At 50.9% G+C, this 17,844-nt stretch overlaps 3 protein-coding genes across 4 annotated transcripts in view; 2 read left to right on the top strand and 1 right to left on the bottom strand.

The window, feature by feature from the left end:
- The window catches only part of shroom2a (shroom family member 2a), a 29,177-nt gene extending 19,304 nt beyond the window's left edge, over positions 1-9,873 (top strand). The window contains exons 6-11 of one of the 2 annotated variants that reach the window (XM_067229814.1): positions 442-524; positions 3,751-4,341; positions 4,937-5,602; positions 5,937-6,111; positions 6,402-6,674; positions 8,876-9,873. In XM_067229814.1, coding sequence (XP_067085915.1) covers positions 442-524; positions 3,751-4,341; positions 4,937-5,602; positions 5,937-6,111; positions 6,402-6,674; positions 8,876-9,148 — 2,061 coding nt within the window. In that variant the 3' untranslated portion in view covers positions 9,149-9,873. The remainder of the gene's footprint in view (positions 1-441; positions 525-3,750; positions 4,342-4,936; positions 5,603-5,936; positions 6,112-6,401; positions 6,675-8,875) is intronic. The other variant, XM_067229815.1, reaches the window with a different exon arrangement.
- A 1,447-nt stretch (positions 9,874-11,320) lies between these two features.
- Positions 11,321-14,946, top strand: LOC136936187 (claudin-34-like). The gene is made up of 2 exons (XM_067229935.1): positions 11,321-11,383; positions 11,925-14,946. Exon 2 carries the CDS (start codon positions 12,070-12,072, stop codon positions 12,850-12,852), a length of 783 nt encoding a protein of 260 aa, XP_067086036.1. The 5' UTR covers positions 11,321-11,383; positions 11,925-12,069; the 3' UTR covers positions 12,853-14,946.
- Positions 14,947-16,148: 1,202 nt separating this feature from the next.
- LOC136936184 (putative claudin-24) lies at positions 16,149-17,844 on the bottom strand. The gene has a single exon (XM_067229932.1). The coding sequence runs from the start codon at positions 17,594-17,596 to the stop codon at positions 16,934-16,936; it is 663 nt and encodes a 220-aa protein (XP_067086033.1). The 5' UTR covers positions 17,597-17,844; the 3' UTR covers positions 16,149-16,933.

The raw sequence follows: 17,844 nt of genomic DNA on the forward strand, positions 1-17,844 counted from the left end.
CATCGCTCTCACGCGTACCAATAAGGTGAATGTAGAACTTGGAAGGCAGGCCCTTTTATGAAAGTTGATGTACACTGTGTATTTAGAATCTGTTCTAAAGGTGAGATCCAGTGGCGACTACAGACACTGCACCCTGAGTCAGTGATGCAGGCACAAAAGAAATGGGCTAAGTCAAATATTAATCTATGTTTCCTCATAAAGACACACCCTTAGACAAAGAGAGGGAGAGAGAGAGGTCATCTGACAGGAGCTTTCTTGCGTCACCTTTCTTCCTTCGAAGCAGCGAAAGCACTCGTTACACATTCGCAGCACAAGCTGTTGAACTAGTCTTTTTTTTTCGCATATTTTCTTTTCTGTGACGTCTCCCTTTGCAAGAACGCGTTTTTTGACGATCGTTTGTTAAACGAGCGACACGTGCTCTTGCTTCTCACTTGCTTTCAGAACATTCCGGTACCGGGAAGAAAGTCTGCAGAGCACTGCCAGCCTGAGCACCAGCCTGCAGCCCAGAACCACAAAGTCTCGAGGTGAGGACCCCCGCTTCACACACACACACACACACAAAACCCATTCTCTCCACCAGGAAATCTGCTCCCATCTCTGTGACCAACATCCACATATGGAGTTGGGGAATTTCCATCCTCTAGCCACCTGACATGTGGATTGGGTTTTTTTTTTTTTCTCCTCTCTCTCTCTGTGTGAGTGAACTGTCTGGTGAGCTGATTAGCCCAGTCTGTGATCTGGGGAGGCATGCCTTCCCCAGGTCAGCTATGTCAGAGAGGAACACTGCCTCCTTTATGAGCCCTCTGGGCATACCAGGGGCACGGCCGGACCCAGCTGTAACTACACAGCCGTTCTGTCTGCCTGCCCTTTGTGTCGACAGTGGAAGCGCTTGGTAGTGGGCTGGCGGGTATGCGTGCGTGACACACAGGAAGCGGCGGACCAGCCTTCAGCTTGAATGCCGAAGGGGCGCTGGTCACGTGACCCACTCCTGGTGCCATGGCTCGGGGTCATAGGTGTGTTATCTCCTGGTTGGGGCGTGTGCGGCAGCGTTACTGCTTTCGCTTTACGTATGGGTAGAGAGCATGACATAGGGAGGATCAAATCAAATTGACATATTCAGCAAGGGATTTGTTGGAAGTTGTTGTAACTCTGTAATCACAGGCCCGCCTACATGGCAAAGGAAGAAGACAGTGAAATGGAGATCGGGGGGATAGTCTTCCCCTGTGAGCTGGAGGTCCATGTTGGGTGCAGGCAGCAGAGAGCGGGAGTCCCTCTGATCCCTGAGAGAGCAGCCTGGGTGTTTGCTCTGAGGGCAGGGCTCCAGCGCTCCCAACAACTCGTGTGTTTGCTCGGGGTTTCGTACGGCACAGTGCTCCGGATCCCCCACATCCAGCCCGGTGCACGACAACAGTGACGTTTGATGCAGCGCTGCGGCCGTACGGGCCGACACGCCTCCAAGTGAACGTCTGCCGCCGCGCGGGTGTTTAGTCTGACGGGACGGTCTGCAGGTGCGTTCCTGTCTGAACACGGGTCTCACAACTGTCTTTCCCTCCTGTCGGAAAGCGTGAGGGAAGAATCCTGCTCCCTGCTAAATCCGGGACTTCCTGGGACTCGCAAAAGAGGCGGTCTTGGTTTGGCATGCTTTCGTTGAGTCAAGCAGTCAGCAGCATGTTTGCTGGGACTGCTCCTCTACACGAGCCTCTAGATGGTCTAACATCCCATAACCATAAAGGGGGTCGGATGGCTGAGCGGTTAGGGAGTTGGGATATTAATCAGAAGGTTGTTGGTTCAATTCCCGGGCCGTGCCAAATGAGGTTGTGTCCTTGGGCAAGGCACTTCACCTTACTTGCCTCGGGGAGAATGTCCCTGTACTTACTGTACGTCGCTCTGGATAAGAGCGTCTGCTAAATGAATAATTGTAAATGTAAATAACCGCACCGTACATCTCACTCGAGTGAAACTTCAGTGGAATACAAATCCAGCTGCCCAGATAAAAAGCATAGCAAATATGAACCAGTGTGTTCAAACACCATAAGGTCTCTTAAGATAATATGAGCCTGACCGGTTTGTCTGGCGTCTGAAAAGGGGTTCCATCTAAAGTTCCCCAGGTGACACCTATTGAGGGTGTCATCTTTAGAAGCCTCATTGAAGGGGCCAGGCCACATGACGGGCTCCTCGGCAGGGTACGGCCTGCGTGGAGGGTGGGGGTGGGGGCTGCAGATAGACGAGCCTGTCGGGTGAGCCCTCTCCTGGGTGTGGTTCCTGATCCGCTGTAAGCGGAGACTCTGGGTCCCGAGAGCCACCTGTCACACAGCCCAGGGACGTTCAGGCGAGCACAGCCGTGTTCCCTCTCTCCCCTGACTGCACCATGAAGCTGCCGGACGCGAGACGGTGAGCCGCTACGTTGCGCTAACTAGGAGTCGAGCCTTGTAGATCCACTGACGGGTCGTCGTTTGGACTCGCTAGGAAACCCGCTAGTTCTACTGTTCTGTTTGGGTGCGTTTTGTTTTCTAACCGTGTTCATGCTCGACCTGTTTTGGAAAGGTGTCCGGTAGCTTGGGAACGGAGGTGGTGAGCGTGCACGCACAACCCTGGTGTGTCTGCATGTCCGCTCAGGATGAAGGGATGGTGGAGCGAGTCAGGATCTTCTCCCGTCAGATGATGGTGTTTAGCTGGGGTGTGGCTCCGTGCTCCTGTACTTAATGAGAGGTTCCTGGTACCAAACTGTGGGCCGTACTAGTTCTAGCATGCCAACACTGCAGCTCCCAAACCCCCTGGATTACACTCCCTCTCTTCAGCTGAAGAACGCCCCCAAGTCCCTGCATGCTAACACACTGGATCACACGTTCAGCTTTTCTCTCTCTCCCTCTCTTCCTTTTTTTTCTTCTTCTTTTTTTTTGGTTTGTCTTTTTCCGTCTCTTCCTCCTCCTTTGTTCCTTCTTTGTCTTTGGTCCTCAATCCTCCCTCCTGGCCAGCGTCTCTGTGTCCACGTCCAGCACCGCGGCGGCTCCTCTCCGCCTGTCAGGTACCCATGTGAATGTGCCGCGTGAATGTGCTTTCTCTCGTCGACTCGACGTTAGCAACACTGAATGATGATACACATAGCGTGCGCGTGAAGGATTGGTTGCGGCCGCTGTCTGGTGTCGTCCTGTTATCGAAGCCTTGTCTTTTCAAAATGGCGTCTGGGTTCTTTCTGGTTTTGGTGGGGGGTTTTGTTTTTTGGGGAGGGGGGGGGGGGTTGAAATATTCTCACAACCAATCTCCTTTCTCGGAGGCCCCGTAGTTCTGTCACTTAAAATCTCCAGGATATCCCCCAGCTCTCTGGAATGGGCCTTCTCTGACCACCATGACCTGCTGAACACACCCAGACAAGAGCCTTTTGTCTCACGCTCTTGACAACCACAGGCCGTAAATCTAGACGTTCTGACAGAGTTAAAAATATCAAATGATTGGGAATGTGGTGAAGGGAGAGAGAGGGAAAATACAGAAGAAAAATTGTCCAGCGGCTGGTGTTGTTACCCCTGTCGACTTGTGGGAATGCAAATATGTCTGCCGTCGCCACGGTTACCGGGGGAGGAAGGTTGCAAAAAAAAAAAAAAGGAGGGGAGAAGTGTGTCAAGTCAGATTAGCCTTAATCGCAGAGGCTGTTCCAGAGCGTGGAGCCCTGGAGCTAAGCTGCATTAGTTCATGTATCTGATGTGGTCCTGGCCTGGCGCGTCACACCCCTGGTGCCTCTCTGTGTCCCCCCAGGTCTTCCAGCAGGAACCATGGAGACGGCAGGGCGCCCGAGAGACCCGCGGACACCGACCGTTTCCCAGAACCACCCCCGCCACCCGTGACAGCCCAGAACCCCGAGCACAGGCTCTCAGCCGGTCCTGGTCCAGGCTGCCACAGGCCCAGTGACTCGGCCCCCCCAGGCTCCGACCCCTCCAGCGAGCCCCCTACCGGCCCCCGGAGGCGGGCTCCTGCCCCGCTGAGGCCCCCCCCTCCCAGGCTGGACAGGCCCAGATGTCCAGAGATCGCTCCCCTGCTCGGCAAGTCCCAGGAGGCCCTAACTGCATGCTCCCCGATCAAAGAGCTTAACCCCGCCCCCGTCGCCGCCCCCTCTCCCCGCAGCCTATCGGAGCAGAGCCAAGGACTCCCGGAGAACAAACGGGGAGGCGACAACCCCGTCGCGCCATCCAATCCCCAGCCTGCTCCTCCCCCTCCTCCCTCCCTCTCCGGACCCTCGGGCCAGGCCAAGCCCTCCATGGACGGCCAGCGGTCCCCGTCGCCCCAGTTCGCTCCGCAGAGACTCACTGACAAGCCGCCCGCCTCTCTGCAGGATGAGAACTCCACCAGGTAGGAGAGATCCCTTCTCTACTTTTCTAGTCTATCTCTCACTCACTCTCTCACTCACTCTCTCTCTCTCTCTCTCTCTCTCTCTCACTCTCTCTAGCTTGGGAAGCTATCTCCTGTCTCTCTCTTCTCCACCCACCTATCAAGCCATGTGACTGCTGGTCCGCTTCTGCTCATTGTATCGTCATGCCTCCCAAGTACAAAGAGGCTTATTGAGACCCACTCCATCCCATAATTAACATGTGAATGCTAGCCTGCCCGCTAGCAACACGGCATCATTTAGAGAGGGGCTCCTATGTGTTCTCAGAAAGGCCTCTTTCACTGCAGACGTTTTGTTCTCCTGCTGGGCTCTGACATAAGTGATATAATGTGTACTGTAGTGGAGAGGGCTGTCTGTCTGTACGCATGTGAGATCTAGGAGGGATTTTTTTTTTTTACAAATAAATTCAAATGTAATGTATGTCATATGGTTCCTGACCGGGCCTTGTGATTGGGTAAACTGTACCCAGCCGTCACAGACACAGGGGGAGAGCTGTCCTGTGTCTGCGTGCTGGTCTCTCATCCCCGCCGCCTGTGTTCTGTGTTCCTGACGCTCCAGGACGGAGAACGTGATGGAGAACAGCAGCAGTCCCTCCGCGAGGAAGGTGCCCATCAAGATCGTCCACAGCGAGAGCCTGACGGAGAAGGAGAGCCGCCACTACCTTCTCCACAGCGACTCCCAGGCCGGTCCCCAGGCCCCGGGCGCCCTGAGCCAGGTGGGCAGCCTAGGAGCCCCGGACCAGTCCTACTCCCTGTTCTGTGCCTACTCTCGACAGAGGGACCCGGAGCCCCAGGCCGAGGGAGAGCCAGACCCAGACCCGGCCCTTCACGCTGATCTGAGGCTGCACATAGACTCAGATGCGAGTCCTGAAATCGAGCAGCAAGCTGCAGCTGGCTTCCCGACAGCCCCGCCACCAGACGTGGCTCCTCCCGCTACCCATCTGCCAGCCCCGCCCACCACAGAGGACCCACCCCCAGAGGCCCCCAGCAGTAACGGCGTGGCCCCCGCCTCCCTCTCTCAGGACGACCAGAAGAGAGAGGAGCTGGCCAGGGACATCATGGGCAAGGATCGGTCCCTGGCAGAGGTCCTGGACCAGAGCAGGATGAAGACCACCATGGACCTGATGGAGGGCATCTTCCCCCAGGAGCAGCAGCTGCTGGAGGGGGCTCACCAGCGCAGGAAGGTGGGGCCCAAGCAGGCCTCCCCCAGGGCTGCCGAGGACAGGTCAGTCCAGCCCGACCCTCCTCCCCACCTCCGTCCTGGGGCCTGAGAGCCGCTAGTGGTGGTGTCATAGTGCTCAAAGTTAGCCGTCTTAATGGCTAAATGATGAATTGCGACCAAACTAAAAGTGCACTCTTTAGGAAACTCAGCCACCCGATGGTGACTTTAGGAACTGCAGCGTATTCATTGATTTAGTTTCAAAGTTTAGTATTCAGTCATTTAAAGTTTCAAACATTTCAAACATTGTTTTGAGAGACTTTTTTTCTCAGCCTGTGCAAGCGCGTTGCCGTGGCTCAGCCATGTTGCCGGGGCTCAGCCGTGTCGCCGTGCGTTACAGGAACGGGGAGGACGAGGCGGCAACGGCGGTCGCCCTGGTGACCAGCTCCACCTACTACAGCACGTCGGCGCCTAAGGCGGAGCTGCTGATCAAGATGAAGGACATGCAGCAGGAGGAGGAGCCGGGCTCCGAGGACGAGCTCCCCGACAACGACCAGGAGCTGGCCGACAAGAAGGTACACACCGCCGCACGCGCGCCCTCGCTTACTCTCTGCACTGAAGAAGTCCCTTATGTCTCCCACACCTGTCTCTCTCTTGTCTCTTTTTATTTATCTTTTTTTCCCCCTCTCTCTGAAGTTCTGGGGGCGCTTTTGCTTTATGCGTGAATCAGTACAGCCCCAATATCAGCAAGCCTTGTGCCAAGCTTTCAGTCATTGCATCTGACCACAGTGTACCGTTTCGATTCCGAGTGTCGTGTTTGCCCCGCCCCCTCACCGCTGCCTATGCCCCCCCCCCCCCCTTGCAGCAGGAGCTGATTGACAGCCTGAGCAGGAAGCTGCGGGTGCTGCGCGAGGCGCGGGAGAGCGTGCAGGAGGACGTGCTGGACAACAACGCGCTGGGCCGCGAGGTGGAGGCCACCGTGCAGCAGGCCTGCAGGCCCAACGAGCTGGACAAGTTCCGCATGTTCGTGGGCGACCTGGACAAGGTGGTCAGCCTGCTGCTGTCCCTGTCGGGCCGGCTGGCCCGCGTGGAGAACGCCCTCAACAGCCTGGAGGAGGACGCCCCCGCAGAGGAGAGGGTGAGGACACTGCAGAGAGACGGCATCCACACGTCATCCAGACATTATCCACACGTCATCCAGACATCATCCACACGTCATCCAGACATCATCCACACGTCATCCAGACATCATCCACACGTCATCCAGACATTATCCACACGTCATCCAGACATTATCCACACGTCATCCAGACATCATCCACACGTCATCCAGACATTATCCACACGTCATCCAGACATCATCCACACGTCATCCAGACATTATCCACACGTCATCCAGACATTATCTACACGTCATCCAGACATTATCTACACGTCATCCAGACATTATCCACACGTCATCCAGACATCATCTACACGTCATCCAGACATCATCTACACGTCATATACAGATCATCCAGACATCATCTACACGTCATCCAGACATCATCTACACGTCATCCAGACATTATCTACACGTCATCCAGACATCATCTACACGTCATCCAGACATTATCCACACGTCATCCAGACATTATCTACACGTCATCCAGACATTATCTACACGTCATCCAGACATCATCTACACGTCATCCAGACATTATCTACACGTCATCCAGACATTATCCACACGTCATCCAGACATCATCCACACGTCATCCAGACATCATCTACACGTCATCCAGACATCATCTACACGTCATCCAGACATCATCCACACGTCATCCAGACATTATCCACACGTCATCCAGACATCATCCACACGTCATCCAGACATTATCCACACGTCATCCAGACATCATCCACACGTCATCCAGACATTATCCACACGTCATCCAGACATTATCTACACGTCATCCAGACATTATCTACACGTCATCCAGACATTATCCACACGTCATCCAGACATCATCTACACGTCATCCAGACATCATCTACACGTCATATACAGATCATCCAGACATCATCTACACGTCATCCAGACATCATCTACACGTCATCCAGACATTATCTACACGTCATCCAGACATCATCTACACGTCATCCAGACATTATCCACACGTCATCCAGACATTATCTACACGTCATCCAGACATTATCTACACGTCATCCAGACATCATCTACACGTCATCCAGACATTATCTACACGTCATCCAGACATTATCCACACGTCATCCAGACATCATCCACACGTCATCCAGACATCATCTACACGTCATCCAGACATCATCTACACGTCATCCAGACATTATCTACACGTCATCCAGACATTATCTACACGTCATCCAGACATTATCTACACGTCATCCAGACATTATCCACACGTCATCCAGACATTATCTACACGTCATCCAGACATTATCTACACGTCATCCAGACATTATCCACACGTCATCCAGACATTATCTACACGTCATCCAGACATTATCTACACGTCATATACAGATCATATACAGATCATCCAGACATCATCTACACGTCATCCAGACATCATCTACACGTCATCCAGACATTATCTACACGTCATCCAGACATCATCTACACGTCATCCAGACATTATCTACACGTCATCCAGACATTATCCACACGTCATCCAGACATCATCTACACGTCATCCAGACATTATCTACACGTCATCCAGACATTATCTACACGTCATCCAGACATTATCTACACGTCATCCAGACATTATCTACACGTCATCCAGACATTATCCACACGTCATCCAGACATCATCTACACGTCATCCAGACATCATCTACACGTCATATACAGATCATATACAGATCATCCAGACATCATCTACACGTCATCCAGACATCATCTACACGTCATCCAGACATTATCTACACGTCATCCAGACATCATCTACACGTCATCCAGACATTATCTACACGTCATCCAGACATTATCCACACGTCATCCAGACATCATCTACACGTCATCCAGACATTATCTACACGTCATCCAGACATTATCTACACGTCATCCAGACATTATCTACACGTCATCCAGACATCATCTACACGTCATCCAGACATTATCTACACGTCATCCAGACATTATCTACACATTATCCACATCTCATCTGCCTGCTCACAGCTGATCAGTTCCTTCATACCCGATTGACACCAGTTCTGTCTGCAGCATGTAGCAGTAAGACACCCATGTGTTGTAATTGTTGTAGTTGCCCTGGTTCCCTCGTGACGGACCCTCTTCCCCCCTCATCCCCCCTGCAGCGCACGCTTACTGACAAGAGGAAGCTGCTGATCCGCCAGCACGAGGACGCCAAGGAGCTGAAGGACAACCTGGACCGGCGGGAGGGCGTGGTCTACGACATCCTGGCCGGCTGCCTGCCGGAGGAGAGCCTGGCCGACTACCAGCACTTCGTCAAGATGAAGTCGGCCCTCATCATCGAGCAGCGCAAGCTGGAGGACAAGATCAAGCTGGGCGAGGAGCAGCTCAAGTGTCTGACGGACAGCCTGCCCCTGGAGCAGAGGATGGCCCTGTGAGGGGGCCACACACACCCACCCTGCTCCATGTAGCTGTGTGGGCCGCTCCACACCACTGCCTGGACTGACGCCGCAGTTCGTTTGTCTGTCCAGTAGGGGGCGGCAGAGGTGAGACGCTCAGTGAGACTGACGGAGATCATCCTCCAGCCCACCACAGCGACTAACTGCCCAGGTTGAGGAGGAGTCTCCACGCAGCTCGTCGTATGTCTGATGTTCTTCACTTCCACCCTCAACGGGAGTGCCAAGTCATAAAGCCACTGGGATGATCAAAACCCTTTCCAAAATCACTCTGCTTCGAGACTGGTGTTTTCTTTTCCTTTGATTGTGTTATTTTTTTCGTTTTTTTTACCACAGTACCCATCACTGTCTATAATGTGTTCAAGAATAATCTTTTTGTTGTTTTGTTTTTTTTAGTAATTTATTGTAGCCTTTTGAATCTGTACAGAGGAATAGAATAGGGCAAGTGTTTATTGTCAACTGATTCTTTTTTTAGCTGCCAAGTTTAACTGTTGGTAATCAACACACTTATCTCCACGTGATGTGTCATTGCATTAACCTGCCATTGTTTGTACTCGTCATTTTCATGTCACATCATCCGAATGACTGGACTGACATTTCAGTGAAGGAAGAGTTTTTTTCCAAATGCCTTTTCCTCAGGAGTTTGTCTCACAGGGATTACCTGCGTTCTACCTAGACCACTCGTTTCTAAACATGAGACCGAGGGTGGGGGGGGGGGGTATTCCAGCAGTGACCCCACCCTCTCTGTGGATGCATCAGGAGGGTTTGGAGATAGATATCACCAGCATGGCAACGTCTCATCTCCCTCAGATCACAGGCTGTACAAGCAACTTCGACCCCCCCCCCCCCCCCGGCCGTGGAGCAGTGAGACCCTCTACCCTGGGCTGGTACAGGCAGTGAGACCCTCTACCCTGGGCTGGTACAGGCAGTGAGACCCTCTACCCTGGGCTGGTACAGGCAGTGAGACCCTCTACCCTGGGCTGGTACAGGCAGTGAGACCCTCTACCCTGGGCTGGTACAGGCAGTGAGACCCTCTACCCTGGGCTGGTACAGGCAGTGAGACCCTCTACCCTGGGCTGGTACAGGCAGTGAGACCCTCTACCCTGGGCTGGTACAGGCAGTGAGACCCTCTACCCTGGGCTGGTACAGGCAGTGAGACCCTCTACCCTGGGCTGGTACAGGCAGTGAGACCCTCTACCCTGGGCTGGTACAGGCACCACCTGGCTAATCCTCTCTCTCACCCGTATCGTGATCAAATTTGTTTTGAAACTACTTTGACCATACTTTTTGTCTAGTTAGTTACCTTGGCGGCATTCTGTATGGCTGTTCATTCATTTAGATGACGTCCTCTCTCTCTGCAGTTGGACATTTGTGTACTACATTGTTGGCCACAGTGCTTCTTGTGTGCTGATGGAAGTGAAGGTTCTTGAACTCTGGAAATATGGAGGTACTTAAACGCCCTATCTTCCAGATTACAGGAGAGCCTCTGTATATCTCTCCCGATAAGGTTACCTTTCATCTGATGTCAGGCCACTGTCTTGTTCATGTTAAGTTACTGTAAGACTGATGTAGAAAAACCTTATCGAAGCGGAGACAGTTTTTCAAACTAAAACATTTAAAGACTATGAACTTTCATGTAGTAACCATGGCCACTGTCGCTGACCCTGGATTTCAGGTGAAGCTGTTTTGACTTATTATGGGATGTAATTTGTCACTCACTATACAACACAACTCTACACCACTTGTTTATCAGCTGTGCTGCTTTATATCAAATAAAAGGGTCTGCTAAACTGAACTCTGTGTGTGTGTATGTGTGAGAGAGTGTGTGTGTGTGTGTATGTGTGAGAGTGTGTGTATGTGTGAGAGAAAGAGTGTGTGTATGTGTGAGAGAGAGAGAGTGTGTGTATGTGTGAGAGAGAGAGAGAGAGAGTGTGTATGTGTGTGAGAGAGAGAGAGAGTGTGTGTATGTGTGAGAGAGAGCGTGGGTGTGAGAAGGAGTGTGTTCTACACATGTTAAACTTAACTGGACACATCACGTTGCATAACGCCTAGCCCAGCCTCCACCGCACCCTCTTGTGACAGAAGACTTTGACATGCAGTTAGACACCCAGACAGTACTGCATCTGTCCCACACTAGCAGTTAAGGCTACATAAACCACAATCCTCAAAACCGTTCAAAAAGTAACACGAAGATTTCTTTTAAATACAAGAATCAAGGTAAGCTTGTAGTAAACGTCCTCATGTATCCTGTATTTCTTTTATCAGGTGTTTATTTTATGAAAGTTGCTAGATAATCATTAAGCTAGGCTATATGTGTATTTGTGCTCAATATCTGGATATTTAAATAGAGAGCCTAGGAGATATGGCAGATTGCAAATATTGTTTTGAAGTTGTCTCATCATAAACTTGTCATACTTGTGTAGTGGTTGTGGAGTGCAGGACAAAACCAGTGAATGTTAATTTAACAGATGCTTTCATACAAAGTGACATACAAGGGGGCATTTGACCCTGTGACCTTTTGATCTGCAGACAGATGCTGTACTTACATTTTCATGAAAATTGTATACAAAATGTTACTATAATTAGATCAGTTTGGTGTCGGAAGCACTGGGAACGCTTAACTTCTCAGGGCTTCTTACTGGTTAAAAATGACTAAATGTGGTTGTTTTGCGCTCGTTCAACTGATATACTCCTGATATGTGCAACATGCATTGTGTGTGTTCTCAGCTTCTTTATTTGTTTGTTTGTTTCCTGTCAGGAGGGATGGAGATCTGACCAGCTGCATGAGCTCAGCTATGTCTGAGACGACCAGTTGCTCCCCCTTTCACAAGCAGTGAGTCTCCCCCCTCCCCCTCCTCCTCCTCACCCAGCCTCCTCCTCAGCCAGCCTCCTCCTCCAAAACCATGTTTCCTCCTGGAGGCTCCGTCTACCTGGCCCACACGGCCCACTGGCAGCTCCTGGGCCTCATGGTGGGGTGTGTGGGCTGGATCCTGACCATGGTCACCGCCGGCATCAACGAGTGGAGGCTGTGGTACGTCTCTGACGTGACGGTGGTGACCTCGGGGCTGGCCTGGGTGGGCATCTGGAAGGCCTGCTTCTACAGCCACGCCCTGCCCACCCTGGAGGTGTGTCGGAACATGGGCATCTCCGAGGGCTTCGTCCCCCTGGAGATCTCGACGGCGCAGGTGTTAGTCATGCTGGCGGCGGCGATGGGGCTGGCGGGGAACGTCGCCGCCTCCTTTGCTATGAGGAACGTCTACCACGTGGTGGAGAACCGCGACAACACCAGGCTGCTGTTCTCATTGGCCGGCACCCTCTACATCCTCACGGGGTCGTGTTCCTTGTTGCCATTGTTCTGGAACATGAGCTCGGTGCTGACCAATCGCACCATCGACTTCCCGCCGGAGTTCCAGCTGCCCTCGGCGCCGGTCAGACAGGAAGTGGGGCACGGCATCGCAGTGGGGATCTTCGCATCCGTCCTCGTTCTGGTCAGCGGGTTGCTCTTCCTGTGCTACAAGGTGCCAAGCCAAGCGCTGACGTCCAAGACCCGGCCTGAAGACAAGGACGCTCTGGGTGCGTCCGGGTCGGAGACAGTCGTGTCGCGAGGGCCTACCTTACAGAGTAGCGGCACGGAGGGTCGTCTGGGGAGGGACAACCCCACCTTTAAGGCAGAGGAGGACTTGTAGTTTCCCCCCTGAGAGGATGGTACGGCCCAGACACAGGCCTGAGAGGATGGTACGGCCCAGACACAGGCCTGAGAGGAGGAACCTTCCAGAACCTCTCATCTGTACTACAGTACTACCAAGACGCAAAGACTGACATTGATGTTTGATTTATTGATGCCTTTCATCATGACTAACTTCATGAGATCAAGTCTTTTTTAATGCGCGATCTTGATTTTAACGATTTGTGAGCGATGAAAGGTGAAAAGAACAGGAACAGATATGCTAGATACATTTGACTCATGCTGTAATCCATAAATGTTTATTCCGTTTACCAGCCGTCCCGCTGATTTAATTCTTAATTAATTCAGTGGCACCTCCCTTCAGTGTTGCTAGCCTTTACAGGAATGCTCTTTGAATAGCTCTCATTTCCTAATTTTTCCAACTGCGATCTTGTGACACATTAACTGAGGAAAAAAAAAATCACTGTGAAAAACATGTTTTTTTTTTTTTTATAAACTTCATAAACCCTTTTAATCCCCCCTGATTACACCGGAGGGGAAATAATAATTTACTAATTAGATTAGGGATTTAATTTCTCAGCATGAGCTTGTGCCTTTTTCTGGCAAGCATGGATTAACAGTGAAACAGCTATTGGACACACAGTTCAGAGATGAACATCTTATCTCAGACAATCTCCAGTATCAAATCTATCTTAGATATGATCCAAGGGGGCGTAACCATGGCGTTTATTATACCCTGACGGCAGGAGTCCAAAGGGAAGAGCCGATGGGCAGGTCCCTGGGAGCCGGTCATGTGACTGGGGTCCTTGGAGAGCGGGCACGTGAGACCCCAGCTAGACTTTGGAGAGGGGGCTGCATCACTGTGGTGATTGTTGCCAAGGAAGGCACGTGCACACACACACACACATACGTACACGTACGTGGATGCAGACACACGCACACACACTCTGGTGCAGTGGCTCGCAGCACCTCTCTGGGGGTGGCTGGCTGCTCAGAGACAAAAGGGTTTCTTCAGAAGAGTCCGGCTCTTTGTCGGGAACACAGGCCTCAGAAGTGGATAACCTGCCCTCTCATCTACTTCAGCTACCAGGCTGCCTGCGTAGCTCTGCAGACACTCACAACCCTGTTGTGCTGCTGGTGCTGCAGTATTGAAAGGGAGGTGCCTTGAACTCAAGCACTGCTGTTGAGAGTTTGATATTAAAAGTCTTTGCTCGTGTCGAGGCGTCCTTGTTCAGAGGGAGTCAACTGTGCCGTTTTTTTTTACCTGCGAGCAAGGTACACATTCTGAAACTTCTCCATACTTGTTTTGGGGGAGTTGCGCTTTCTCCTCCTCTGTCTTTCACACAATGTTTCTCTCTCTTCATTAGTCCATTTCTCATACACGTACGCACACAAACACATTATGACCTTTTAGATAAGCGCAAACGGCAGCCATGGATTGGCTGACGCTGATCTAATCTGTTTAGTTCAGCACCACTTATCAATGATGACAAAGGATATGTGATAACAGACAAATGGAAAAAGAAAAACCAAGGACCAAAACAGGAGGAGTGATAGGAATATTCTCAGTACTACAGTATCATGGTTAACCCATGTGCTTCCTTCGGGTCACATGACCCAAAGGTTCATAACGAACCATCGTTGTGTTTACCCAATTGTACCCAATACAAAAACAAATAAAAATAATTTTCTTTTAACCATTGCAATGTGGGGGGTCTGAGACAGCCCGACGGTGGGTTACAATGACTGATGGGTCAGAATGACCCGAAGATAACACAAGGGTTAAAAACCCATCCATAAATTAAATTGTGGTCATCATGACCTTTGTAACTGCATGATATGACTCTGGGAAGGCCACATGATACTTTGCAGTTACAATCTCATCATAAAGAGATTAAAAAACGCATATGCGACTCAATAAACTGATACGGACAATATTTCACTTCCAATGAATTTATGTGGGAGGTTGTTGACCAAAGGCCATAGCCATGGAGTCAACATTGGGGGGGAAGAATATTTTTTTTTATGATAATTTCAGACAGCGTGTGTGGTTGCCTGTCATAGCGTAGCACATTAATATTTTTATATCAATATATTGGGGGAGACATTTTGACCAGATTTGAATATTGGGGGGGGGGGGGGGGGTCCCCCAGTATTTATTATGATTACGGCATGTGTTGACCCATAATACAAATGCTGTGTCATCAATTAAAAACTTTTCACATAAAATGTAACTGCTCTTTGTACTTCACCTACACTACTGTTTAGAACACAGCCCTAAATAAGATGGAGAAATGCCAGTGCTTCCATCACACAAGAGGCACGTAGCAATCTCAAGCAAGTATCTCGATGCAATTAGCAAGTTGTTTTGACTGTGTAGTTTCTGCTGGTATCTGACCCCACATCAGCCTATCTGAGTGGCGTCAGAGAAAACTTCTGGACCAACCCCTTCATTTCCTGGCCCCGGACCAAACCTGGGGGTAGGGGGGGGTTACATCTGTGGTCAAGCCAGAGGATGTGTATAAACTCTCTTATAAAGATGACCATCAACGGGATTTAACGACTGTGGACCATGAATGTGAAGAGAGAGAGAGAGAGAGAGAGAGAGAGAGAGAGAGAGAGAGAGAGAGAGAGAGAGAGAGAGAGAGAGAGAGAGAGAGAGAGAGAGAGAGAGAGAGAAAGAAAGAAAGAAAAGAGAGAGAGAGAGAGATATGTAAACATGTATATAAACAGAGAGAGTATACAATGTTCCCAGCTGTGCCCCCTGACCTGACCCTGGCAGATCTTTGCAGCCGTGTCAGAGCGAGGGCCGTGAGGCTGCCTGCTCTGCATTCTTCACAGGACACATTGCTCATTAGAGCGTTCATTAAACACAGCTTAGCCCAGCGACCGACCAGGAAATCTGAGGGAATTAGGCTCCCGCTGGGTCTCCTCCACAGGAGACACCCCTGACAGGCTGGGCTTGGTCTCTCACTGTTCAGACACATCCAGAGAATTCCTGAGATCACTCAGAAGGATGTTTTCTTACATATAAGGAAACTAGGTCGCAGTCGATTTGGACATGTACAATTCTTATTGTTTTGAATATTATTTTTGTAGAATTTTTAGGTTTGCTTATCATGTATATTGTTTTATTTTCAAGGAATCACACTTCCCAGATGGACTTGAATAGAGTTGAAATGTACAGTAATTGACCTTAGCCCATGTTGGGGAGTGAGCACGGTGTAGAATGGCTTACGACTGTCAACTTGATCACTAAGCAACAATGGTTTCCACACTGCATTTGACAGCAAGAGGGACAGTGCATTGAGGGAAACTTAGAAACTGGTAAACATTGAAGGGCTGTCACATCCCTCAGAGTCCAAATAATAAATCATGATTTTTTCAGCTCACAAGTAAAACATATTAAAAAATAAACATCAATAACAACAACAAAAGGAACGACCAATTGATCATATCTGTATAAATATCTTTATATGAATCAAGTACTGCAACTTTGAATACATAGCTGTACTGTACAGTGCAACACATACTATAGAAGCCTACTCATAATAACACAGTGTTTGGGATAATGTTTAGGTGGGTTATGATCATAAGGTTGCTATTGCACGATACAAATGACATTGGTATCGTTTAGGTTGACAGATCAAGATCCTGAAGTCATTCGGGATGAAACAGCTAACAAAGAAAATTTGAATTGGATTCAGAACTGGAGAGCTGTAACCTAATTTCAAGTCCAGCACTCACCTCAGGTTTTTGGAGGTGTTTGGTTCTGTGACAGAACCAGATAATTAACAGATAATTAATTGGTGACTGTTTTCAAACTTATTTCCGCAAAGATGCATACATATACCAAAGATTTTCATCACAGTTCAGGCTGATCATTCAAATGTCCTTTTACCTGCTCTCAGAAAACAGAACTCCTAAAGGTCTGATTTCCAGGTGGATTCTGGGTAGTTTGTCTGAGCCACCAGCTCTCCTCCATGACACGAAGCCGAGTACCAAAAGTATCAAAAGATGTCTTGGAAAGCCCTCCAAGGTTGAAGCCAAGCCTGTGCACAATTCCTCCGTCCCCCCGCCTCTCAAACATACTCTGATCGTTTCTTCGGGGAGGGATCAACGGCCTGGACCTCGTACCTCCGCAGCACCGCCGAGGGCAGGGGCTCCGTCTGGCAGCACAGGCTGGAGGAGACGAGCAACAGGCCAGCCACCAGGAGCAGGAAGCCCCCTGCCCACCCGCAGAACAGGGCGTCTCCGAACTCCCAGCGAGGCACCACGTCGGGCACCGTCTCGTCGAAAAAGTGCAGCACGGTCAAGTGGGCCTCGTAGGACACGGGGACCAGGCACAGCAGTCCAGACACCACCCCCAGGACCCCACCCGCAACCTTGAAGGCCCGCTTAGCCCTACGGCCTCCCTGCCCCTTGCAGCTCTTGATCAGGGACAGCCCCGGTATGGCTAACAGGAGTCCCAGCACACCCATGGACAGGGATAAGCACATGAAGATTCGCGCCAGCTTGATGTCGTGGGTCAGGCCCAGTAGGGTGTCGTACGCCCGGCACTCTGTACCGCCCACTTCCTGCACCACGCAGGTCTCCCAAAGGCCCCTCTCGTAGCTCTCAATAGCCAGCAGTGCCGTGGATTGGGTCTGCCACTGGGGCATGAGGGTGCAGGCCAGTGCGCACAGCCAGGCTCCCGTGTACACAAACATCCCCAGCGCCTCCAGGATGCAGACGCAAGGTTCCATGGTTCTCCTCTCCCCCCGGGGGGCCTCCTCGCTCGACAGACCCACAAGAGCTCTTCTTCTCTGGGTCGCAGCGCGACTGGAGAGGGCCCTTCCAGCGTTTCAGATCGGGACGGAGGCTTCTCAAAAGCACCTGCTGATTAGAGTTGACCAGTCCGGCGGCGTTGGAGCTGGGAGCTGTTGCACAAACAGTTCCCACTCAGAGAAAGCACACATCTTCTGCGGTCGGGAGGAAAGGGTCTCTCTGACGT

The sequence above is a fragment of the Osmerus mordax genome, chromosome 26, assembly GCF_038355195.1.
Source record: "Osmerus mordax isolate fOsmMor3 chromosome 26, fOsmMor3.pri, whole genome shotgun sequence".
Taxonomy (NCBI): domain Eukaryota; kingdom Metazoa; phylum Chordata; class Actinopteri; order Osmeriformes; family Osmeridae; genus Osmerus; species Osmerus mordax.

What these genes read in the sequence shown, in the direction of transcription:
- LOC136936187 (XM_067229935.1), top strand. Translation starts at nt 12,070, where the DNA reads ATGTTTCCTCCTGGAGGCTCCGTCTACCTGGCCCACACGGCCCACTGG.
- LOC136936184 (XM_067229932.1), bottom strand. Translation starts at nt 17,596, where the DNA reads ATGGAACCTTGCGTCTGCATCCTGGAGGCGCTGGGGATGTTTGTGTAC.